This window comes from Pyrus communis, chromosome 5, assembly GCF_963583255.1.
Source record: "Pyrus communis chromosome 5, drPyrComm1.1, whole genome shotgun sequence".
Lineage (NCBI taxonomy): Eukaryota > Viridiplantae > Streptophyta > Magnoliopsida > Rosales > Rosaceae > Pyrus > Pyrus communis.
Window position 1 is genome coordinate 4,918,462 of NC_084807.1, and position 26,212 is coordinate 4,944,673.

General features: G+C 35.8%; 3 protein-coding genes across 3 annotated transcripts; 1 reads left to right on the forward strand and 2 right to left on the reverse strand.

The window, feature by feature from the left end:
* Positions 1–265: 265 nt before the first annotated feature.
* LOC137735599 (glucomannan 4-beta-mannosyltransferase 9-like) lies at positions 266–4,521 on the reverse strand. The gene is made up of 9 exons (XM_068475029.1): positions 4,240–4,521; positions 3,905–4,003; positions 2,654–2,906; positions 1,975–2,085; positions 1,748–1,884; positions 1,382–1,495; positions 1,074–1,273; positions 777–971; positions 266–655 (listed from the first exon to the last, which is right to left on the reverse strand). The coding sequence occupies exons 1-9, from the start codon at positions 4,519–4,521 to the stop codon at positions 493–495; spliced, it is 1,554 nt and encodes a 517-aa protein (XP_068331130.1). The 3' UTR covers positions 266–492.
* A 7,387-nt stretch (positions 4,522–11,908) lies between these two features.
* Positions 11,909–16,906, reverse strand: LOC137735007 (DEAD-box ATP-dependent RNA helicase 5). Its single transcript, XM_068474359.1, has 7 exons — positions 16,646–16,906; positions 15,629–16,273; positions 15,278–15,366; positions 14,421–14,520; positions 13,489–13,740; positions 12,770–12,936; positions 11,909–12,341 (listed from the first exon to the last, which is right to left on the reverse strand). Exons 1-7 carry the CDS (start codon positions 16,805–16,807, stop codon positions 12,056–12,058), a joined length of 1,701 nt encoding a protein of 566 aa, XP_068330460.1. The 5' UTR covers positions 16,808–16,906; the 3' UTR covers positions 11,909–12,055.
* A 5,310-nt stretch (positions 16,907–22,216) lies between these two features.
* LOC137735410 (GABA transporter 1-like) lies at positions 22,217–25,241 on the forward strand. The gene is made up of 7 exons (XM_068474835.1): positions 22,217–22,469; positions 23,093–23,323; positions 23,457–23,554; positions 23,827–24,016; positions 24,102–24,232; positions 24,416–24,649; positions 24,738–25,241. The coding sequence occupies exons 1-7, from the start codon at positions 22,352–22,354 to the stop codon at positions 25,116–25,118; spliced, it is 1,383 nt and encodes a 460-aa protein (XP_068330936.1). The 5' UTR covers positions 22,217–22,351; the 3' UTR covers positions 25,119–25,241.
* The last annotated feature ends 971 nt before the right edge of the window (positions 25,242–26,212 follow it).

Below are 26,212 nucleotides of genomic sequence, written 5' to 3' on the forward strand. Positions count from 1 at the left end.
GTCCTGACCCTCTTGAATTAATTTGATCGTAATCCGTTTCTCCACTCACCCTCACAACAGGAATACTGTTATTTTGAGTGATTTCATTTTAGTACTTGCAAGACTTAAAAGTTATGTGTGCCTATTGAGCAATCAGTGCCAAGTGCAAAGAATGAAAGATGGCGCCAGTCCACTTAAACAGAGTAAACCTTCATGTGAACCATGTTCAAAATTTTATTCTTGTCACAGTTTCAACAAGTTTGGTAAGCGTTGTTGGTGCTTGTGTTTACAATATGATGCGCTTCCAATACATATCCTTGTATTTTCCTAGACTATCCACAAAGAAATAACTTATTTTGAACCATCGCTCGTCACAAAAGAATGATCCGCCTTAATTAATCTTAAAACACCGAATCTTGATAACGAAAAAACAGTAGTCTGATCTTCTGATGAAAATGCCAGAAGGGATGTTGATGAATGAATTCTGGAAACAATTTGAGGCAGTGTATGCGACTATGAGTTGGGGACAAAGGTACCAACGTAACCAACCCCCGCGATGAAGAATGCAATAGATTGGATGAATAAGAAGATGAAGTAGCCGTTCTTTCCAAAGGCAAGATCATAGCACCCGCAGAAGAAGAGGTAGAATCCAACAATTAGCTCAAGCATATGCAGTCTGTTCATTAGGAACCAGAAGAATGGAAAACGTAAACATCAAATTCTCGCCTTCAAAACAGACGGACATATGGTTCTACGAATGATAAAGAAAAGAAACGAAATGCAAAGAATCATTATACCTTTCTCCAATCCTCGATCGAGGTCTCCTCGCAGCCTTTCCTCCTGATTTTGTCTTGAAAGCATCTCCCAGTTTCTCCGTGACGACCCATTCATTTACTCTCCCTGCTTCAAATAGACCTATAAATGTTGCCTTGGTACGGTGCAGAGACATGACATTCTCAAAGAGGATCCAGAAAATCATAAGGTGGAGTGATCTGTAAATACGACCTTTGAAAGTATTAGTAATGAACATCTATCGCATTATCTGTCAATGTAGAGATAGGCTTTAGTTCGTAATAATTCGAAACAACAAAGACCTTGGAGTTCCAACGGCGTTGAGGAGAGTAATGATGGATGGAATGTAAACAGCACCCCAAATGGGAACTTGAACTTCAGGAACCAAAACAGTAGCTGGTAAAATGATACAGTAGAACACAAATGTAACAATATGCGCTACAATTTTGCGAACAAAGAAAAAGCTGTAGATCACATGAAACTTTTTCATTGGGGACACCTTCTGCAATATATTTAGAGTAACAGTGAGTAGGAAGAAATTAAAGGATCTAGTACTTGTGCCTTCATAAACCGGTTTCATAAACACAACAGAAACGGTCTGGAAATTTACCTTGTTTCTTACAATCTCCACTACCATCTTTCGGAAGAGATTAGCAGGGCCACAAGACCATCGGTGCTGTTGATAACGGTAAGCTTTGAAAGTACTTGGCAATTCATTTTTCACCTGAAATGTACACAATTATTAATATTGGATCAAAAGTGAAATGCTCACATCTAAAAATCACAGAACAGGATTTCTACTAAAACGGTAAAATTATTCATTTGCACGGTAATTTTCGAAACCTCGATACCAGGGGATGATTATCATGGAAATCGTCTTTCTTAAGGCATGATTAATTCGAACTTGTTGTAAATGTAGGTAGCTAAGATTTCTCGATATTTTGACAAGACTGTTATCATTAGCATATTTGATTACCTTAACGTCAGAAAGATATACGAATTTCCAGCCTCCGAGACTAGCCCGGACAGCTAAATCCATATCCTCCACAGTTGTTCGGTCCTTCCATCCTCCGGCCTCATTGAGTGCTGCAATTCTCCAGACACCAGCCGTGCCTGCATCACATTCTCAGTGTCATGTCATTAATTGGGGAAACCGGAAACTGCTTCGTACTTCCCTTGGCAATTTTTTCTAAAATGCTTTACCATTGAAACCGAAGAAGGCATGAGTTGCAGACCCCACTTCTTGCTCCACTGTGAAATGGTAATCCAGTGACATCTCTTGCATTCTTGTCATCAAGCACTCATCAGAATTTACTGCAACAGCAGCACCAATAAATTATGATCACACCTTTACCCTTGCGTGTTTTTACAACTCTATTTTCCTCCATTATATTAGATCGTAAAGAGAATCTAAACAAACTCAATCACATAACCACAGAATATTTGAAAAGCCCTGAAATTGTGAAGTGCTCAACTAATCTTGGATTATGGTGTTTATGCATCAAAGTAGAAAAACCTTCGTGATGATGTTATGCTAACATATGTATACGAACACTTCTTCTCTTCTTATAGAATCTAAAATTATGCAACAAATGTTTACTAACACTTCTTCTCTTCTTATTCATTTATACGAGTGGTACTCTAATTTAGTTTAAACCAAATTACATAAAAAGGGATTCGAACTTGATCCAGAAGATGGAGCACCTGTTATAGCCAACTTAGCTACACCCGGTCTTATCCTCGCTTTAAGAGACATATTTAAGAAGCACTCAACTCACATTCCACATAAAGTATAGCTATCAATAATTAAACAAGTTTAATTAAGTATTTAATAATAATTATATGATAATAATAGTAATTAAGAAGAAATAACGATGATTACCAAATTTCCAGCGAGTTTGGACAAGACCAACTTCAGGGTTGTGGATGAGAAACGGAATGGTGCGCCAGAGAAAATCAGGCTCAGGTTGGAAGTCAGCATCAAAGATGGCAACATAATCACAGTGTTTGACATAACTGTGCTTCATTCCTTCTTTCAGAGCCCCTGCCTTGTACCCATTTCTGTTGCCTCTGATCTCATACTTTATGCGTATACCTTTGCTTGCCCATCTTTGCACTTCTAGTTCCACCAAATCCTGTTGTTTTTCTAGGTCAAAACCCACATCACAAATTGAAATGTTTGTTGATTTAATTGGGCAAGTTGTGGTTTTTTTATTTTTTGATGGGGAAATTGCTGCATTGGACATTTCCCCAGAAGGGAAATACTTGCAGAAAAAAGTTATTAATTAGTGGGAATCCGGATCTCGTTGGATTCTCTTTGTGAGGATTTTAGAGATTCGTAAATCGTATTCGTTTATTGCACATCTTGCGATCATAAATCATTTTAAATATTTTTATTTAAAATTAAACACAAACAGTACCTGATAAAAACTAACAGTATAATATACGATAAACAGACACAATTCACGAACCTTCAAAATTTTCAACCCAGAAAAGATCCTGTTGGAATTAGTGGCCTGGCTGCATTTTGTCTCATGTTTTTTGACCTAGATGGTTTTTTATTTTTTATTTTCAGTCAGATTATTAATTTTCTGGAGGAAAGTTGATTGAAGAATTGTTTTTTCTTTTAGGGGTGTAATATCCACACATCTCAAATTACTTCTCACACATCCTTTGTTCATTTCTGTTCGTTAATTTTCTTCAATCCATCCGATCTAATGGTCGAAAATTAAAAGGATGTGTGAGAAGTAAAATGAAATGTGTGGATATCACACCCCTTCATTTAAAGCACTCAAAAAGGATAAACCAGCTTGGGCAAAAAGTACATAAAACTCATAAAATGTGCAAAAGTTCACGTCTTTGTGTCATTGTCACTTTCAAAAAAAGTCATTCATCTTCTTTCTTATAAAGAGATGAGATGTTACAGTATAAATAGATCAGGATGATTTTTTTGTAATGTTAATACCAATTCTTAGATTTGAATAATCTCATATTTCATATATTATGTTGTCATACTGTCAATCTAAGGTATGAATTAAACAACTCTTGTCTAAATGCCTAATCAGTCTATCAACTTTGAAATTGCGAAGAAGAAAAACTCATGAAGTTTAAATAATATGCTAGAATAAAGAACCTTGATGGCTGGATCTGTTGAATCATCAAGAACTTGAATGACGATCCTGTCAGATGGCCAGGAAAGCCCACATGCCGCTCCAATTGATAGCTGGTAAACCTGCATCATGCACCACAATATTACACTCAAAACTCTAAATTCATTTTTTTTTTTAATACGATGCTATAATATTTATAAGATGGGAAAATAAATTATTATTGAACTTGCTGTCTATAAAATTAATTTAAATCTAAAATCTCCAATGTAAAAGTAAAGAAAAATATTTTTAAACTGTAGTACAACGTGGTAACTCCAAAACCAAACTTAAGCTTCCGAAAAAAGAACACTAAAAATACCTCTTTTTCATTGTACATTGGAATTTGCACAAGAACCATGGGATAAGCTGAGTTTCCAAGCTCAACATCATCCTTAACGGCCTCCCATTTCCACTTCTTCTCAGGCTTTCTTCTAAACAGCTTAATCAACGTTATGACAATGCCCATGTACACCTTCTCCACAAAAAGCATCACAGACATACCCAAGCACAAAACCACCACCAACTTCAGCAACGGTACGATTAGCGGCGACTTAGCTTGCTGCAAAACTAACCCAATTTGCCCTCCTTGCATTGCCTCCATTGTCAATGGTAAGAAATGAACACTGAGTTGGCTTTGACAATAAATGCTTATTTGGAGGTTTGGGAGTAGAAGTGCTTATAAGGTCCCTGCTGGCTTTGCGAAAAGAACAAGTTTCTTTTTTTGGTCTAGCTTTTGGTTGTGTTGGTGTGCACTGATTTTTGCTTCTGCGTTACTTCAACCTAATGCTGGAGAGCTGGATGGAGTTGTGTCAGTGAGTTGGGTTTTATGATCACAAAGGAAAAATTGGAGACTTCACTCAAAATTCACCAAGAAAAAAAAAAGTAAACGCAAGCAGGACCTGGATTTTTTTGCACCTGATGAGAGAGAAAGAGAGACTCATAAAATTGTATTTTTTTAGGCCTCTCTTTCTCTTCACCAACGGCTTGCCCTGCTCTGCAATATATTTTTGAATCCAGAGAAGGGTTAGCTTTTGAACCTGCAAATTATGTGTGACATACAGTGTGTTTATATAGAGAAAAATATTTATTATATGAAAAATAGGAGACAGGTCAAAATGATGAGGACAGTGGACCGGAAACAATGTGTTATACTCCGGCAGCGTTTGTATTACAATTTACAACTAATTAGAAGAAAAATAGAGTTGTTTCGCATAATTAATTTTATCATTACATTATAAATTTCCTTTTGGAACTACCATATTTTCTTCATATATAGCATTAAATTTTCATTAACTGTAATTTGCTAGTTTAGATATCATTTTCTTGGAAGGTGAAACGCTGGCTATATATTGAATTAAGTCTCAATTAATCGGGTTCTGAATTCATTTGGATGGACTCCTCCAGAACCAGCTAATTATTTCTTCGAAAGTTTAAATTAATTTGAATCATTTGTTCAATCATGACTCTGCACGAATATGATTGCGTTCAAATTGATAATTTAACATATGCTTTTATGAAAGATGTTACTGACACTCTAAAAATGTTATTGTACACTCCTTCAATATCAAAATATCTGCAAGAAATTGTACTTTCAGTAGTTCATAATGACTTTTTAAGAGTAACAATTCTCTCTAAAATATTTGTAAGAACATTTCTTATCACAGATCGACTAACTACATTTGCGTTTGAAAGACAATTTTGAAACCTTTTTGTCGAATTTTGAAACCATGTGAAGTCACGACATTAACTTTACATACATGTTTAATTACATCCTCTTAAAGCGAGCTTCCTCAATTACTAAATTTAATTAAAGCATAGAATATACCTCGGTGCGTTCTATCTTTTTGTTCATATACCATGGTCTTCCAAATGCATTTGAGAGTAAAATTTAGAATTGGCTCTTCAACTTTTAATTTTAGGTTACAATGAGTTTTTGAATTGAAATTTTAAAAACTTGTTTGTTTGTTTTTAAGCAACGATGTATTAGCATTAAAGGGTGGTGATGAATAAATTGGTTAGGAACCTGTCATTCTATACGATATTTGAATTTAATACCTTTAATTTATAAGTGAAGAGTAATGTCACTAGATCGTTGTACTAAATGGATAAAAACTTGTTATTTGATGTCTTTGAATTTAACAAAACATGCACTCAGTAACAATCATTAATGAATTTTTAGTTAAACTTCAGAATTTAGGACTAAAGTAACATGTTCATTAACCTGAGAAATACCTCATATGAAAATTCAGGAACTAATTCTTAATTTCAATTTTTTTAGGACTAAAGTACCGTGTACATTTGAGGCCAACTCTTTATTTATTTATTTATTTTTTTTTTTTTATGTTAATTAAGCCTGAAAAAATTCCTGTGATTTTCTATCCACCTATGGTGGTGTGGTGCATCCTAGCCGCTAACCCCCTCAAAAGCTTCTAATGTGCATTTGAAATCATCTTTCTAACATGGTGAGGAAGAATTATTTTACAGTGAATTTTTATGGGTCAAATAATAGCGTCCACGTCGAGGGTGCACCTCATTGTCTAACCAATTGTGTTTGACCAATTTGCACGATACACATGTCATAATAAAAAATATTCGCTTTTTCTTAAACCTTATTTAAAGATCATATTTGTAATAAAAATAAAAAATCAAACTGGAAATCTTAATTTCATTTTTATCGAACAAATTCTAACGATTAAAACCCTAATAATGAAACTTAAATAGTTTGATGCGTATGCATGGACGCTAGATGATTGATCTCTAAATTGATTGATTCCTTGCAAAGATGGTTTATGAAGAATGACTTATAAAAGGATTTCGGTTATGATATGTGTATTTTTAAAACTCGATCATAATTACTACGTGGACAAGAAAATGCACCCTTGAAGTAGCGTATTGTGCAATTTTTATTGGATGCATTTTTGCTCATTATCCTAAAGTGATAGAGGTGAACATCATCACCACATTGATTGTCGTTAAATGAGTGTGATTTAATCTATTTACTACACATATATTTCTACTTTTAACGGCAATCCATATGGTGTTAGTGCTCACCACCACTTATAAGTGGTGAGCAAATATATTTCTTTTTTATTTAGGAAATTATACTATTATTATTTATTAGATTTATGGGACTTCAAGTAATTATTATTAGACCATTCTTATTGTGTGCGTGCATAATGCATATGTGTAGGGGTGTACTTCTACACATTCTAAGCAAAAATATTTGTCAATGTGCTCGTAATTACTTAAGCCCGCATGCATTCGGATCTCTTTGGGAAGAACCCTCCTCACAATGCGCAGGTCCTCTCTGTGAGAATAATTCTATGGATTACATATACATATATGGGGATAGGATCAAGAGACAAAGATTTTTACTTGTAGCCTCTAGATCTTATACGATCCAAGGTGATTAAGAGTGATTTGGAGGCTTTCAAAAATTAAATGACTTGGATGATTATGTGGATTATAACTAATAAGGAAAACACTGATTTAAATAAAAAGAATATCAAATAATAATAAAATTGAAAAAGAAATAATCAAACCTTGAAATATCCAGTGTAAAAAAATTAAAAAAAAAAACATGAAATTCCATTTCCATCTTTGTTGAAGAGGTCTACAACTTCTTGATGAAAAGTCTTTCTTTCCTTCAAACAAAGAACCCTAATTACAGAAGGAAAAAAAAACATGATACCACGCAGAAAGAGTTTTGCTTCGACAATAATTTGTTTTTAGTTTAAGCACCCTAATCCTAGGCTAGCAACTCAATCACTTTGCCACCTCCATGCATGTTTGAGATTTCTACAGCCACAAACTCATCAACCATTCATTTGCACCGTATTCAGGAAAAAAAAAAAAAGTGAAATCCAAGAGTCAAGATTGAAGATTTAGAATTTAGGATTTTTTTTCCTGAGAAGATTTAAGAGACTGATAGCTTGATTCGTGCGCATCAAAATTTTTATTAGTTGAATTAGAGTATCACATGTAATGAGGCGTGAGAACATGGATCTGTCTCCTCACCTTTCTTGGTTGTTCTTCACTATGGGTTTTACATTCTTTTTTTATCAGTTCAAATTTTGATTTTTTTTTTTCAATTTTATTGTAGATAATTCTATTTAATTTAAATTTGTGTTTTCCTTATTAGTTATAATCCACAAAATCATCCAAGTCATTTGATGTTTAACAATCTCCACATCTTTCTTAATCTAGACCATTGAATGTTATAGAATCCAAGGACTACAAAAGAGTGTAAAAGTGTTTGTCAAATTCTTTATCCCTTAATCCTATATATATATATATATATATATATATATATATATATATATATGTGTGTGTATATATACAGTTTTCAACTTTCATATCTTTTATTTAAAGGCTAAGGGATGAGTAGAGAGGGGGGCAGACTCTAGGCATAAATGGGTTAGAAAGTAAAATCATTACGCAAAGATGTACGTTTTCTTTGTAGTAAAGGACCATCCTAACTAGTTCAGCTTCCAGAAACCCTTCGATATGCTCTTGATTGATTGAAATGCCAAAGAATACATTGTTTATTATCTGAAGGTAAAATAGTAAAAATCACATATTGAGAAGGTAGAGACATATTTCACTCACCAACTACAATTCGTAGTTCTCTGCAGATTAGTCAGTGTCATATCTCAATTTTTTTTCGATCTAAAATATAAGAAGCTCAAACTCTATGAAAAATAAGATATTGTGATGTAGAGAAATTACATTTTGTAAGTTAATGTGAAGAGATAGGGTCCACTAATACAAGTCTTACCCTTTATTACATAGATAATTTAAATGTAATCTACAAAATGTGATCTACCTAGAGAAATTTTCTCTTGTGCCCGTAATACAAGTAGTACACCATGTGTTATTATATAAATAGTGGAAAATTTTAGTTTTTATGTTATTGATTTTTTAGCACAAGAATCTTACCACTTATATAGAGACATATAGTGTACCATCCCGTGTTCCAAGCACATTGAAAAATCTTTGATCTGGCTAACAATTTTTCTTATCAAAATAATGGTATATGGAAGCGTATTCGTATCGTGCATGTCTGGAGGCTAATGATACACTAATTTAATTAGCATGCAAATTAGTCATGGGTCAGGACCACCAAAACAGCTATATATACGTTTTCACGCAAGCTAATTGATCTATAATTTGTGTCGGACATGCTCGTTGCTAATTAATTACATTTTTTCATAGAGGTAGGATCTTCACGAGATCCATTTATATACTTAGTCGTTCATGCATGCATGCCCGCTAAACCTACGTACGTGACCTCAAATGTTAAGTTACATATATAAATGGTCAATGAATTTTGTACATAACAAATTTTCACATGAGAGTAGACATCTATTTTCTTTGTGGGCATCCACTTCAAACTCTACCTAACATTTTTATATGTGTCGTTGCACCCAGTCAAAGAGTAAAATTGTCTACAGTTACTTGAATCGATAAGGATAAAAAACTTGAATCCATAATTAAGGAACAATTTGTCAGTTATAAACCTATTGTTAAGGTGGAATAAAATGTCTATTAAACGAACAAAAAAAAAAAAAAAACTCAAAAATCATCAACACATGGACACTTAGGGTTAGTCAATTAAAACATTATCAATAGGTAGGAAAATTCTATCTACATCACCTTTGCGATAGGTATCAAAACCTATATTTCCACGTACATGCATAACCTATATATTTGGTATCAAACTCATCTATATTACTACACATTTAGTATCAAATTCATCCACTTCTACCCATCTATAAGACTCAAATATAATAAATTTTAAATTAAAAATCAATTTGTTTCACATAACATTAAATAAGAAAAATGATGGTTGACAAAAAAAAATTATGGCGGTAAAATAGGCATGAAACAAAATGACAAATGAGAACCTTAGTTATTAATTGACCTTATCATCTTACTATGGAAAGTTTTTCAACATCACAAGATTGTCAAAGATGTGTGAATTTTTCCTAAGATATTCTAATGAAATTGGGTCGATGTCAAATTTTCAATTTTTTTTTTCATGCACAAGTGACAGATAGTAATACTACAAGCTTACAAGTTACAAATTGGCCAGTGCTATTTGCACATCTATTTTTACTTCTCACACATCCCTATTAGTTTTTGTTTATTAATCTTCTTCAATTCATCTACTAGCGGAGGAAAGTTGAGAGAGTTGTGTAAAAAATAAAAATAAGTGTGTGAATATATAGCACATCCCTATAAAACTATTTGATCAACTATCGCGCATGCTATTAAACCTTTATTTACTAACTTAAATGCACAAACAATAAATTCATCAGTAAGATCGGGAAGCTGGTTATTTGACAAGCTTGATTACTTTTGTACTTGGGACGGTGATCTTGCTGGCCGCTCATGCATGGCCATTTCTAGACCCACACATAAATTAATTAAAGCAACATTTTCCACGTGTTGTGGAAGAACAAGTTAATGTACTGGCCATCAGGTCATGTGGGAAAAGAGGAACAAAATGTAAAAAGAACGAAATCTTTCCATGATGATGACTGGATTTACAAAATGTAAATTCCAGGATTAATATATAGTAAGATTTATTATAAAACCTTAAACTATATATATATATATATAGGTGAACTTCAATATTTGTAACACAAATCTCAGATGAAAAGCTGAGTTAATGTCAAGAAAAGCAGAGATTTATATTAGACCAAAACATGTGTCAAAATGTGTCGCAAAAGCATAAGACATACAATCCCACAAAAATCTATGTCAAAATATGTTGTAAAAGTGTGTGTTTCCGAATCCTCTAGTTATAATTTGATCTGGCTATACAGACAATCATGAATTTTTATCGTTAATATCGTTAATAGTGGTCACAAAAGACTATGGGTGCCTGAGTTTTAGAGCATCAAGGTAGGGCAAGAGTTTGACAACTTACTTAAAGTAGATTGATACTGAACAGAAAACTGATGATATTCTTCCATTCAAACCTTGGAACTAAAGCTTAAAAAGGTGTGTGGTTAAGGCGTCCAACTCAGAGAATGATACTTCATTTGTGGCAGAAACTTGAAAAGGAAAATTGATGTGGATAAAAGTGATGTAGAATAGCACGCATAGCTCCAAAAGCTTATTCAACTCATGGTCGATGGCACGTCATTTTTATGTCGTGACGTGAGGAACTTAGACATCCTACTCTTCTCCCCAACCAATAAACCTTTGAAATTGGTGTTCGATCGAAACTAAACAGATAATATGATTTTATTGATAGCAGTAATTTCATTACAAACTACTCTTCTCCACACTTTCGGAAACGTTGTGCTGCCCATAAGCCCATAGCAAAGCTAATTGGTGAGAAAATATAATTACTTTGATTTTCTTATCAATTCGAGAGGATTCAAAGTTGGGACATCATTTGACTTAGGATACGCGTATTATATTTGTACGTATGTATTTTTCATAAAACTTCCGTTTTCTGTATACATATTAATGATCCGTTAAATTGCATGTTTTTAAAATCTCCAACATAAGATACACACATTATAAACATACATACGTATTTTTCACGTTTAAACATGTTATTTTCACATATATTTTAATAATATATAAAAAAAAATTCATGCATTTTACTAGTATTTTAACTTTCTTTTACAAGCGATAACATTAGTGTGTTAACTTGGTAAATGTTAAGGAGAGGGAAATCAGTGGGAATTTTAAACTCAAACCAGACCAGGGCGCATAAGCATTATTGCTTTCTATCACTACGAGTATTTTAACATATTATTGAATAAATAAAAACAAATAAATTTTAAATTAAAAAATGGTCAAAATTTTCAAGGTATTATTTAGCAAAATTGCTGAATATTACACGGAACATATTCTTCACGTACTATATCCATTTGCATTTTGCTAACTATGCTTCCAACATAATTAAGAAAAATGTCACAAAACTAAAGAGCTAATTGGTGATAAAATAGAGAGAGTCAAACGATTGATAAAGAGGAGAATTTTTCTTAGGGGATTCAGGCAATAGAATTATAACGTATTACAACTAAGACTTGCAAGAAGAAATCAATTATAAAACGACAGCATTTGCCAAAATTGGTGAATCAAAACGGACGAAACAAATCCAAATGTCATTGCTATGAAGACGACATTTTTCTTAGGGCTTCAGGCACTGCCTGCCCACATTGTTCAAGGATCTTAATCAACGGTGCAGCAAGCTTTGCATCTTCTCTGGTAAAAAAGCTATGCAATACGCCATTCACAGAGTACCGAGCCATTCTCGTGAGGATTTGAACGTAACTGTCAATTGAGAGAATCAAATCGGGTAGAACTACACATTCGTATTCACTGAAGTCGGTTGCACCAATTTGGTCTATGTCAATCATGGAGACTGCAGGCCTGGTCCTGCCCTTCATTTCCACACTGAACAGATGACAAAGACAAACAATGAGCCATTCTCAGAAAACAGAGTATGAGCATACATTGAGGAGCAGTTTAGTTTTTGGGACTGCAAAAAGGAATACAATACTGTTTTCTCATAAGCACACCAGTCGACTACTGCCGCGAGGAGCGTTACCACAGTAACTAACTTCTCCCTGACCAAAGAAAAAACTAACTTCTACCTTTCTGTACATGATACAAGCCCTCAAATTTGTATAGCATGCCTTTAGTTTAAACAAACTCAATTAATTGAACATTCGACCCAAAAAACACTCGGTTTATTGAACAAGATGCCTTTAGTTTAAACTCCGAATTTGTATAACGCAATAAACTCCAAACAAATGCTGCATGACAAAAATGAAATACAAGTCATTGAAGGCATTCATGAATAAAATAAAGAGAATAACAACCTGTTCCCAACTTCTGTAAAAACTGAGTCAGATGTGACGGAATAACCCTTGAACTTCAGAGCGGTAGCTAGTTTACGATACTTATCATCTTTCCCTACTATATATAGCACCTTAGAAGCCTGAGGCTGGTGTCGACCACGATAAGCCTGATCAAGAACTCCGATAGCCTGCAAAAGTACTTGACAGGTAGGTATAACTGAATTCTGTTTCAAGGATGTATTCTCCAACAATCCAGAGCTAATTAAATGAATAAATAACTACATGATGAAGCTTTCTCCACTATAACTGAGCAGCATTTTCCTTCATATTACTCGTGTAATTACTCTTTCTTTTTCTATAATGCACATTAAAAAATTCAAGAGAGCGAGAGTTATGTTTACGAAATCCTTCGCAAGTCTAGCTACATCAAGGAATTTTAGAACTTGCACATTTAAGAATTCAATAGCATCCTGTCGCTCTTCAACAAACCAACCCTAAGTCCTCTAATCATCACTACCATCCAATTCCTTAGGTAAAGATACACATTATGTATTGAGGCTTACAGCGTACCTCCACATTACAAACTTTTTATCAAGATATGAATTTTAAATATTAAAAAAGACAACAGTTATAGTGGAAAATTGAAATAATTAAGAAACAGTATTCTTTCGAGAATTACAGTTAACCTTACTATCAACATCACACATGGAAAGTAGATTTTCTTTCAAAAGTCCACATACCTTTGGCAATTTTTCTTTCGAAAGACACATGTTTACAGACTGAATGATGCATGCACTTTGACTGGTGAGAGAACTATTTAGGGATAATCTATGAACTGATCCCGTCAGAAGATTTTGCACCACTCGTACGCAGGCATATCTATGGCAATCGTTGAAAACAACTGTATGGGTTTTTCCACTTATAGATTGGCGAATAGAATTTATTTTATCCAAGCACCCTTTGCTATAGAAAGATTCCAGTCCATCAACAACCTGTTCAAGTGACAAAGGAATACATTAAAAAAAATCTTTCTAATAGTAACGTAAAAGGAACAAAACAAAACATCATTATGGACACTTGATGGATTCATGAAACATACTTAACTGTTAGCTATCATCGATCTTAAAGTGAAAATTACTACCCTATGTTTCACAAAGGTCTATGAAAAGCATTGGCTAAAGGTATTGTGAGCTAAGGAGACGAATTATGACTTTATGGTGTGGTTGGATGAGGAATTTCCAGTAACAAGGGATTTAGGCTAAACTAGTTCGAAATGCACCACAAAACATTAGGCAGAGGGAATGAAAATGCATTTAATAAGCCTTACAAAGCTGTTAAACAAAGGATTTTCAAAAGACTCATTTGAAGTAGTTATGTACAAATCCCTTCGTATTCATGTTTCATCTTTTGTAGTTCATTTGTTAATGTAGCCAAAATCCTTGGTACTTGGTACTCCCTCATCCAGCACAACATTCCAATGTATGGGAGGTAACAGTGATAGTGTAACTATACCTACAGTAAGTCATTACCGCTCATTTTGAAAATTCAATGGATTTACAAATGGGCTAAAGAGTAATTAGAAATTTGATAAGAAGTAAGAAAAAATAATGTAAGATTAACAAATGTACACCTGATTCTGCACAATAAATAAAAAAGTTCAGGAACAAAATACCAGCAAGGAAACCCCAGATAGATCAACGGCCTTCAAGGAAAGAAGCTCCAAAAGTCTCTCAGGTGTTGAAATCATAATCTCAGGTTCAGAGCTTTTCAGACTATTTACAAAACCACAACTAATCAGAAACTGTAGTAAGGAAAAACTGTTTATGAAAGGCTAAGTAGATCCAGCATAAACAAGAAAGGCACACAACCAACAACTTAAAGCTTGTGTTTATAATTCTGCATGCATAACTTAATAGACAACAAGCATAACTTAATAGACAACTATACAATGCAAATTTACATGTGCATATAAGCACGGAAGAACAGTCCCATGACAAACGTGCACCCACACATACAGGCATACATGCACACACACACCTGCAAGCCCGCATATATACACAAACACACACCCCAGAGCACTAAGCATACTTATTAACTTGATAAGAACGATAAGAGATGTGCTATGCCAAATGTACTCCATTTTGTTTCCTTTTTACATCATTTGCAGTTCATGCTTAAAACAGCAAAGCCACTGCATCATAGACCTTTTTCTTTTTCCCACAAGTTTAAAAATCAGAATCATGTTGTGTAAATGGTCATGTTGTATCACTGGTCTGAACAAGCATGCCACAGAGGTTTTATATGATATATATATATATAGATATAGATATAGATATATACTAGTATGAAAAACTTTAAAACAAAACTAAAAACATCAAGCGTTAAGGTTACATGAAAGTCACTAATTAATATGGACATGGTAAATCAAGAATGCCATGACAAGAATTGCAAAAAGCAAATGAATTAATTTTGCGACAAATGCGCCAAAATGGCATTATCCTGAGGCACCAATTTTGAAATATCAATTACCCTTCAATCTGGTGATCCAAGGAAGCACCAGGATGTATACTCACTGTATGTATTCCAAGAGCCTTCAATGGTTTGCATACTGAACGTACCTGTCATCATTAAACAAACATGTCATACAACAACATAAATAACTTAACGAGGACAAATGAAACTCTAGAGAGGGTGTATGTGATTCCATAGATATGGAGTCAGAGCAATGCATCGTGCTTGAATTAACAATTTAACAGTCTCATGCGCCGCATTTATGTGTCACTTTTATGCAACCTAGATTAAACCTTAAAGTGGTCGGCCACTCAAAGTGAGCTTTAAAATTTTCAACCAATGATTGCTAAACTACTATATCATACAAACCTTTGTGGCTTTCTCCTGGGATGGAACAAGGAACAAAAGAAATGGGCTGGTGACTGATAAACCTTCTTCATCCTTTCTAGAAACTGAATCAGCAACGCAGGAAACCATCCATGCAATTTGCTCCATCGTAGAAGAGGTTCCGGTTGTCTCGAGTATATCCTTCCCAGCTGAATAACATTTCCAAAACTCAACTCCCCAAGTACTCACAAACAAGGGCTTGTCCTCCTCGTTATCATAGGTACCATCACAGCGAAGTGAATTTTCTATGGCATTCAAGCACTGAATAAGATACTTAGATGGACAATCTAAGTTTTCGCAGACCTTTCCCTGATGCCCGTAGATGCCACCATTCCCATCCAGCTGAGTCTTTGTATTTCCAGGGTCAATTCGGCTTCTACGAGCCATGGTATCAATAGACGCCAGTGATTTCTTTAGCCCATCCTTCAAAACCGTTACCATCTCCTTCTTCTGCGCTGGACCATCCACCATTTCAGTATCGAGAGTTTCTTTACTTTTTTCATTCAAAAACACATTCTCATGCTTATGTGAAACCATGGATTTCTTGGTTGCTTTCTTCTCAAAATCCTTTGCACCATTCCTGTCGTTGAAGGGATCATCAAGGGTAGGAAGGCTAAAGCACATACCCTGCAATGTAATGATAAATAAGACTCTGCCTAATTACTCGGGGACCGGTATTCAAATCTAAATGCTTCCGTTACAAAACCGGCAGTAAATTACTTGGTCTCACATATCATATGGAAGGTAGCAACACATGAACTTAGGAATTACCACCATTAATTAGTGTTAAAATTCACCACCTCGTTATCTGTCGTTAGATGATTTTAAATTTCGAGATTTGTGTCCTGCTTACATTAAATCAAAATCATCCAACAAACAAAAATAATGTGAGCAAAATGCACTCTAATTAACATATAATCAATTTCTGTTTTCCTTCTTTTCTATAATTAACATATAATCAAAGTAAAGGAACTCCAAAATTCGGGTTGGAGGAAGTACCTGACATTTGCGGCGTTTACCGGAATGGCGGCGCTTCTTGGCAGCAATAATGGAGGCAACGCGGGCAGAGATTGCAGAGGAAGAGCGGTCGTTCTTATTGTGGAGCTTCTTTCTTTTGACCTTGTTCTGCTTCTTCCTCACTGCATCATCACCTTTCGCCATTCTGGAATTCCAGAGATTCAGAGAGACTCGCAGAGAAAGGGGTTGCTCGCTCTTCCTTCCACTTCAACTGAGACCCTGAGAGGTCGCGGCGGTTTATAGTTCGTGGCATTCGTGGGAATTTTGTTGCTGTTTGGGGTTTAAGGGTACTTTGGTCATTTAAAATTTCTATTAGAGCTTCACATGTGATTGAACAAAAGAAGAAATTTTCAATGTGCCGCGAACATAATTCATATATTAAGTGTTATAATACAATTAGTTGAGATCAATCAGTTAGATAATTACACACTTTATGTATTATGTTATATTTACGGTATACTGAAAAATCTTTCGAACAACAAACTCTCAACGTAACAAATACGTACCAAAAAAAAAAAAAACCCTAGCAAATACGCACTTTTCTTTTTTGGATTAGCCCATGCTTTATCTTTCTACATGTTTTTTTAATGTTTTGTCATCAGATTAAATAAATAGATTCTGGTAATGTGTTATATGGATATTGGATATCGGTAATGTGTTTTGGAAGCCCAAGAAGAACTTCTTCGAATATAGGAGAAGATTCAACAAGCTCATGACCACCTAGTCGAAAATTCAAATACCATATTGGAAGTTCAAATAACTGTTTCTTCATGTTGTATTCTAATTACTCAGTCTTTGTAATAATTTAATGGCTAACTGTTCACGTCCCAAATTCACCGGCCTACGCCGGGAATTTATTTATTTATTTATATATTTGTTAAAAAGCTACGAATTTATTTGAACATGAGATTGGAGATTGTGAGCATGCGACCACTAGTTACCTCTAGTAAATGAGATTTGAGTGATGAAGATTGCGCTATTTAACTTCTAACCAAAAAATTGTATCATTGAGGGAGAGGAACTCAACTTAGGTTCTTTCTTTGTCTTATATGATAAAGAATTTATTTATGTAAAGAATGCAATAACAATATGTAAAGGGGTGTGATATCCACACACCCCATTTTACTTCTCACACACCTTTTTAATTTTCGGCCGTCAGATTGGATAAATCGAAGAAGATCAACGGACAGAATGATCAAGGGGTGTGTGAGAAGTAAAATAGGGTGTATGGATAGCACACCCCTATGTAAATAGTGAAGAGAAAGAAAAATTGCTTAAGTACTTTATATTGAGATGACAATAACAATTCAAAGAGAAAACTTGTATTGAATTGGAGGAATACTAGTAAAGACAACAAAGCTATAATGAATTGAAAGAGTGCTTTGACTTTAATTGAAAGAAATGAAAGAGCTTGCAATGAAATGAAATGAAAGAGCTTTGAAATGATTGAAATGAAAATGGTGCAGCTGTACAGAGGTTTGTTTGATTGTTTGAGTGTCCCTTCTCAGCTTTGGCTTCAAATATATAGAGAACAAACCATAATGTCAACATAAAGCCACTTGATGCAGATTCAACCTTCCCGAATTCCACCTCTTTAGGAAATGATATTAAAAGAAGTCACTTGCTGCATTCCACCATCCAAACCTCAATTATATGATAAATATCTACAAATATATATCATATAAAAATGGGTGCCACTTGATATCTGTAAGCCAAACATGTGCCACTAGTCTAGCCTACGTTCACAATAACCCCACAAAATGCCATAATTTGGCTTTAGTCCCAAATGAGTGAAATTTGCCAATTTTAGGCACAAACACTTGCATAAAAATACTCCCCTTTATATGTACAAGAAGCTTTTGAACAGAAGCAGGCATCCATGTTTGTTGCTTGGGATAGGCTATGTGCCTTGCACAACGCCTTACTGGTGGAATCGTGGTCAATGAAAGCAGTCCTTTTCTACCTCATATGGATGATTGTCATTTACATGTTAACCAGCACAAAGCAAACTATCCAGCGAGACACTGGCTTTAATTGTGTAAGTATATCATCGAATCATTGTCAGTATTTTTAACTAATGTATGTTTTGTGATTTCTTAATTAAACTGGCACTGGAACGATTTTTCGTCACAGTTCTGTGCCTGGCATTCCTGCTCGAATTCACGACCCTTGGATTTCCAACAATGGAATAGAGCAGCGGACTCGGTGGGTTAGTGGAGTTAGGAAGTTTATGTGCTGTATGCTGCACTTCACATATTATATATGCTTGTTGGAAATACAAGTAAATGAAATTTTCACGGACCACGAAAGGCTAAACTACGATATGCTACCTAAACCAACGGAGGATGTTATGATTAAGCTTGCGAAAAAATGCAGAGTTGTCGTGAGAATCATCAGATGATGAATCTGACTGGTCTGCATACGCTGACAAAGACATATCAGATGGCATTGGACACCTGAAGGGTTCCAACTATTTCAGGGAAGAAGTTGGAGATAATCTACGTGAAGATATATCCTGGAAGGTTTCTGCAGTTGCAGTCGAATATAATTTGATATAAAAATTTATTTAGATTATTCAGGACTCAATAGTCCTAATCGATTTGTATTTTGTATATATAAATCATCATTCATCATCAACATATGTAATCTTTTTTTTTACTAGATATTTAAAGTGGATACTAGAATTATGTGATCAAAAAATCAGAAAAAGGCTAAGAGAGAGTGTATATAGACAAACGATGGTACCATTTATACAATTCAATTAGATTGTAGTATTACGTGATTGTTAAATGGAGTACTTCAAAGAAGTTATCACATCCTCCAAACAAAAAGTACATGCGAAAAAATACGTTTGGTGAAGAAGTTAAGGTCCCTCCTGCCATCAATGTCAAATTCATTCTCAACACGGCCACTCATATGTGACGAATTTTCAAGTCTCGCACGTGGACAATACAAATTGGGTGATAACACGCCCCGACCCCAATATTCCCTGAATACCAGGATAGGCACGTGCTGGCCGACACCCGAGGGTGACGAAAGCTATTTTTTGAGTGTAAATACTGAAAACAAAGGATAAATAAGGTTTATAAATATAAAAGAATAATGAATATGCAAATAAGGACCGTGTTTAGAGCACACCTCTAATCTAGAACACTAAAAGAAAATAATATAAAATTGAATGAAACAAAGGAGTGGTTCCTACACCAAGAGGACTCGAGGATGCCGATGCGGAAGTGCCTGGACGTCGGGATTGTATGCCTCGATTCTAAGTCCTGAAGGGGGCACAAAACAAACATGAGTGGACAAAGTTGATATATATATATATATAATAAAACAGTTATCAACATACTAACCCCCAAGTTTTATGAAAACACAAATATAATGATAAACATAGGTTTTCCGTAACCTAGCATGTCGTGCAATATCTCAAATCATAATTCGCATAAATAATAAACACTAGTGAATGTCCGATATAACACTTCAGGCCCCATGCCGGCTCCCCGTCTCTGAGCAGACAGTCAGAGGAAAATACACTTCAGGCCCCTTGCCGGCTCCCCGTCTCTGAGCAGACAGTCAGAGGAAAACACACTCCAGGCCCTATGCCAACACCAAACCGTCGCCCGGGACGGACCAGATCTATCCCTACGTCCCGTAGCGGAAAGGACCACTAGGTAAGTACAAAACCAGTGAACATACATATATTGAAAATCAACTTCATAATATAAAGTCATCCATCATCTATACTATAAAGAGATGTTCTAAACATGTTCTAAATATCATATCGTCATCCATCAGATATTCTATAAGAACATTGGTTATAGGAAAAATAGTAATAATTCAAACTAGCCTCAGTAAGCATGTTATCTCGTAAAACGTTTCATAAAACATAATCATCAAATCATGCTTTTCATGTATGCATTTATACTATCAAAACATGCATTTTTAGAAGGGGTCCACTCACAGTACTTCGCCGTCGAAAAGTCACGCCATCTAGCGAAGAAGGAAACGCCACAGATAATCGCCCTTAAGCACATAAATGGTACACTTAGTCAAACTCTACTCAAACGATTGAATTTGGAGAAACGGACATCAGAAACGGGTTCAGGACGTCGAAATTAGCTTAGGAGGGGTCCCACACGAAAACCCAAAAAGTCAACGGTCAAAGTCAACGTTGACCATTGACCGGGTCACGGGTCACGGGTCAACGGGTCACGGGTTTGGGCTTTAGGGTTTTGGGTTTGGGAAATTGGGTTTAGGTTTTAGGTGGGTTGGGTTTGGGTTAGAAGGAAAGTGGGTTTGGATGGTTCGCCGGATTCCAAGGAGGGAGAAGGCCGGATTTCGGCCGGAGAATTCCCAAGCTCCGATGGAGCTCAAAACTCAACCAAAACATGTCATTCAATATACCAAATTGAAGCCCCGAAGGTAAGGAATCGAAATATACCCTTGGTTCCCGTCATCGTGGTCGGAGTTGGCCGGAAAACAGCCTGGAAGCCACGGGTGTCCGCCGGAACTGGGTAAGATTCAAATGAGCATAACTTCTTCAATACTCAATGAAATTGGGTGAAACAAAAAAGGAAAGTTGTAGTACTCAGTGAGACGAAAAGATTGATACCTTGCACGCCTGCCAACTCGCCGTGGTTTGGCCGGAAATTGCCTCGAAAGTCACTGAGGTCGTCAGAAACTGGGTAAGATTCAAATGAGTATAACTTCTTCAATACTCAATGAAATTGGGTGAAACAAAAAGGAAAGTTGTAGAACTCAGCGAGACGAAAAGATTGATACCTTTCACGCCGGCCAAATCGCCGTGGTTTGGCCGGAAATTTCCTCGAAAGGAGCGGTGCTAGCCGGAAAACTGGGGAAATGTCTCCGAGGTGGTTTCTTCATGGTTTGACGTCCAAAACACAACCACGGGGTTAGAAATGAGCTACAGGTGTGGGCATGGGTGTGTGTGTGTGTGTGTCGGTGTGTTCTACTCGGAGAGAGGGAGAGAGATCGGGGTAAAGGAGAGAAGAGAGAACTGAGAGAGAAGAAAGAAATGAGAGGCTGGGGGGACAAAATCAGTGGTGGGCCTTGGCACACCAATTAAGACTTAAAACACAATTTTTAAAAGGAAGGTATCCTCAAACTTAGTGAAAATACAAAAATACCCATTTTCTTACGTAAATCCCGGGACGGGTTGTTACAGGTGACGTAGAGCACGTATGGCCACTGGCCTTCACACATTGGCAACCTACTCTGATACCATAAAGAAGTTGAGATTTCACTGTAAAATCAATTGACAATATAGAGAGTACCTCAATTACTTATACGTCCATGCAAGATCCGTCCTCCCATGAATGTAAAATTGATTCTCAACATTTACAAGATAGCAAAATGATAGTTTCAAGTGCTAATAACATTTCCCTTTAATTATTGTGGGTTCCTAATTAAATCCATTGCCTTCTTTGTCAAATCAGTTTTTCCACTTTAATTTATTTTTCTTTGCTAAAAGACGACAGTGGCTTGTAAACAAGTCAAAGTGTTTTTCCTGCTTTGTCTATATCGTCACAAAAAAAAAAAACAAAACCATTTCCTTTTCCAATTTTCTGTGAAGGGGAGGAATATGCGGTCGTCAATTATATGAAGTTCATGTTGCAGCAATATTGTTAATCCAAAGGCTAACCAAAACATTCTGATAGTTAGAGAGCTATGGAGTCAGTTCTTCCCAGTTCAAATACTGATTTATCAGCAGAAAATAAGGAAGATGAAGAAGTCAACATGTCAAAGGAGCTTGATGCTGGAGCTTTATTTGTGCTCAAATCTAGAGGTATTGATTCTCTCTTTGCGTCATATGAAGGAATTAAGATCTGTAGTGATGTTAGACTGGTTTATTCTCTCTCTCTCTCTCTCTCTCTCTCTCTCTCTCTCTCTCTCTCTCTCTATGGAAGTGAATTGGAATGAAGGAAATGGTTTGACTGCAAACTTATTTCTAGGCAACGAGAGGGTACCATAAAACAAGACCCTTGTTGAATGGCTGTAACCTTTAAAAGAGGTGCAACCCTTGATCCAAGGGGTGTACCTTATTATACACTCATTGTATTTGGTTCACACTTCACATGTGAAGCGACGTATATCTCTTCACTAGAACCGAAGCCCCTTTTCCTAGAGTCATGCCTCTTGGCCAATAGGCGTGTCATTCCTGCGAAAGCCCTATCACTTGGATCACTTATTCGTTCATCATAGGCTTCTGTTAGGCAGTATGTGTCCGCCACCTTGCGCCCAAATTCGAATCAACTTTTCCCTAGATTGAGTAGTTCATATATCATTTAGTCAAAAAATGAAATTAAAGTGTGTCAAGAATCAAGATCAGTGAGCTTTGGTCTGTTGTTAAATTGAAGAGTTTAATTGATGATGATGATGATGATGATGATGATGATGATATGTATGTAGGGTCATGGTTGCATTGTGGATATCACCTGACAACTTCAATTGTAGCTCCTGCCCTTTTAAGTCTTCCCTATGCACTTTCCTTGATGGGTTGGTTTGCTGGGGCTTTATGCCTCACCGTTTCAGCTCTAGTAACGTTCTACTCCTACAACCTTCTGTCCTTGGTTTTAGAACACCATGACCAGCTTGGCATGCGCCAGCTTCGATTCCGCGACATGGCCAGAGATATTTTGGGTGAGTACTATTTATAGCTGCCCTCTTCCCCTTGAGATTCCTCTTAAATGTAAATTGTCCTGTGATTTGAGGCAAAATTATTAACATTGCGAAAAAAAAATATGATATGAGCATGCATGGTCTAATTTTACAGGACCAGGGTGGGGAAGATACTTTGTTGGTCCAATTCAATTTGGCTTGTGCTATGGTGCAGTTATAGCTTGCATTCTTCTGGGAGGGCAGAGCCTTAAGGTGATCATCAGTTTAATATTTCTGTCGACATTTCCCCTACCCCGCATTCTTTTCAAACTTTTGTTTTGTAATCTTTTACGAGAACACTGAATTATGAACTTAAAATTTATCAAGTTTAATTTATCTTGAATTTCTTTGAAGTCTGGAAATTATGTCAAGCAGCAGTAGTTTGCCAAACAATTAAAGTAGTAATTTGTTTGCAGATTATTTGGGATGTTTACTGAATTTTAATTTTCTTTTGTTTTTCCCACATATTCTTCTTCTTCTACAAGTACATATATTTGCTTTCTAGTTCCAGACCAGAAGCCATGCAACTCTACCAATTTGTTATTATTTTTGGTGTCTTGATGCTGGTGTTGGCACAAATTCCATCCTTCCACTCCTTGAGGCATATCAACCTTGTCTCTCTAATCCTTTGTCTTGCATATAGCATCTGTGCCACAGCTGGTTCCGTATATATCGGTAAGAAATCACAAAACAATTTCTTTACATTATTAGGAATGTATAACTTGCGATCAGTTTAATTAACTAACTTCCATGCTCATAGGAAATTCGACTAATGCTCCTAGGAAGGACTACTCTTTAAACGGAAGTGGACAGAATCGTGTTTTTGGATCCTTCAACGCCATTTCAATCATCGCAACCACATATGGAAATGGCATTATTCCTGAAATACAGGTTTTCCAATTGCTTTATTACTTGAGGGAAAAAAAGGAAAAGAAAAAAAAAAGACAACGGAATCCTATCATTTCGAATTTATTGTTTGCTTTTGATCTTATGCAGTGATAAAAGATAGAGGTCAAACATTGTTCAGTAGAATCAGTAAATTCTCACTTAATGGGGCAATTTATATGTTTGCAGGCAACAATAGCACCTCCAGTTAAAGGAAAAATGTTCAAAGGATTATGCGTATGCTATGCTGTTGTACTTTCGACATTTTTCAGTGTTGGTATCTCGGGTTATTGGGCGTTTGGAAATCAGGCCAAAGGAACAATTCTGCTCAATTTTTTAGTTGACGGAAAGCCTCTGTTGCCAACTTGGATTCTATTGATGACCAATGTTTTCACCTTCTTGCAAGTATCAGCTGTTAGTGTGGTAAGTCTTCTAATCCGCTTCACAACACCAAGAATGAATCGTAAAGACTACATTCAGTGGATGATACAAAACTTGATCGGTTCTGCAGGTTTACTTACAACCAACAAATGAAGTACTTGAACGCAAGTTTGCGAATGCAAAGGTTGATCAGTTCTCTGTTCGCAATGTTGTGCCAAGGTTGGTTTATCGATCTCTGTCTGTGGTCATAGCCACAACTGTTGCAGCTATGTTTCCATTCTTTGGTGACATCAACGCTCTGATTGGAGCATTTGGATGCATTCCTCTGGACTTCATTTTGCCAATGGTGTTCTACAATGTTGTATTCAAGCCCTCCAAGTACAGCTTACTTTTCTGGGGAAACACAATCATTGCCTCAACATTTTCTGCACTAGGACTGTTGGGTGCAATATCTTCGATCCGACAGATCGTTCTTGATTCTAACACCTACAGTTTTTTTGCTAACATATAAAAAACTATAATGTAGGACTGCTTCAAAATCTTGTCGCAAGTTTGTAAACGGCATTTTGAACTGTTTATCTGCTTCTTTTCTTTTTTCTCATGATTTAAGCAATTATGCATTACTTATTATTTATCGTTGATCAGATGTTTCTCTATGAACATTATGAATCAAAGTTTAATTAGGTTTGAAGAAGGGGGTACTTGAAAATTAATCAACTGACTGCGATCACAGAAGCTAATCTGCAACCTAAATAGTCAAACTAATTAAGCTAGCTAGCTGAAACAAAGTCTTCCATGGCAATTTTTATTACTTGCAAGTTGGTTGATTAGTTCATGATACATTCCTTATCCTCAGAGCCAGAGGACATGTTGCGGCAAGGTTAATGACCTAGAGTAAAAATGAGATACTCTAACAGGCTGTTCGATAACTATTGTTTTTCAATTTTTATTTTTTAACTGACAACGAAATAGTCATGAGCGAACCAGACAGATTGCCACTTTATTTGGGATAAGATACATGATGGTTCAGTTGTCACAAGGTATGCTCCCTCTTCACACCAACTTACAGATGTATTCATGAAAGCATTGGTGAATGAAACTTTCTCAAGGATTATACACAAGTTGGGAGCTCTCGACATCCACTCTCCAACTTGAGGAGGAGTGTTGAGAAGTCAATGATATCATTCCTGATATCTTGGCTTAGTTTGGGAAAAAAAGTCAACGACACCATTCCTGATATCTTGGCTTAATTTGGCAGAAAAGTCAGCGATACCATTCCTGATATCTTGGCTTAATTTGGTAAACAAATTTGTAATTTGTTCATAATTGATTTGTAAACCTCGAATGTAGGTTAGATTACTTCTTTGTCAAGAGTTCCTCTTTATATAAAAATCTTTGTATCAATAGAAGAAAGTCACTTCTGCAAAACATATTCCCTTAGTTATTTTACACACACACACACACACACACATATATATGCTTGTTAGAAATACGAGTGAAAAGGTACTATTTGAAATTTTCAGGGACTACGAAAGGCTAAACTACGATATGCTACAAAAACTGAGGAGATTGATGCTTGCAAAAAAATGCAGAGTTGTCATGGGA

Excerpts from the sequence above, each read along its gene's own strand:
- LOC137735599 (XM_068475029.1), bottom strand. The coding sequence starts at position 4,521 with ATGGAGGCAATGCAAGGAGGGCAAATTGGGTTAGTTTTGCAGCAAGCT. Across the intron at positions 2,907-3,904 it reads CAACAGATCCAGCCATCAAG|GATTTGGTGGAACTAGAAGT; the intron begins GTTCTTTATTCT and ends GAAAAACAACAG. Across the intron at positions 1,496-1,747 it reads TATATCTTTCTGACGTTAAG|GTGAAAAATGAATTGCCAAG; the intron begins GTAATCAAATAT and ends TGTACATTTCAG.
- LOC137735007 (XM_068474359.1), bottom strand. The coding sequence starts at position 16,807 with ATGGCGAAAGGTGATGATGCAGTGAGGAAGAAGCAGAACAAGGTCAAA. Across the intron at positions 16,274-16,645 it reads GTAAACGCCGCAAATGTCAG|GGTATGTGCTTTAGCCTTCC; the intron begins GTACTTCCTCCA and ends ATTACATTGCAG. Across the intron at positions 12,342-12,769 it reads TTTACAGAAGTTGGGAACAG|TGTGGAAATGAAGGGCAGGA; the intron begins GTTGTTATTCTC and ends TCATCTGTTCAG.
- LOC137735410 (XM_068474835.1), top strand. The coding sequence starts at position 22,352 with ATGGAGTCAGTTCTTCCCAGTTCAAATACTGATTTATCAGCAGAAAAT. Across the intron at positions 24,017-24,101 it reads AGCTGGTTCCGTATATATCG|GAAATTCGACTAATGCTCCT; the intron begins GTAAGAAATCAC and ends CCATGCTCATAG. Across the intron at positions 24,650-24,737 it reads AAGTATCAGCTGTTAGTGTG|GTTTACTTACAACCAACAAA; the intron begins GTAAGTCTTCTA and ends TCGGTTCTGCAG.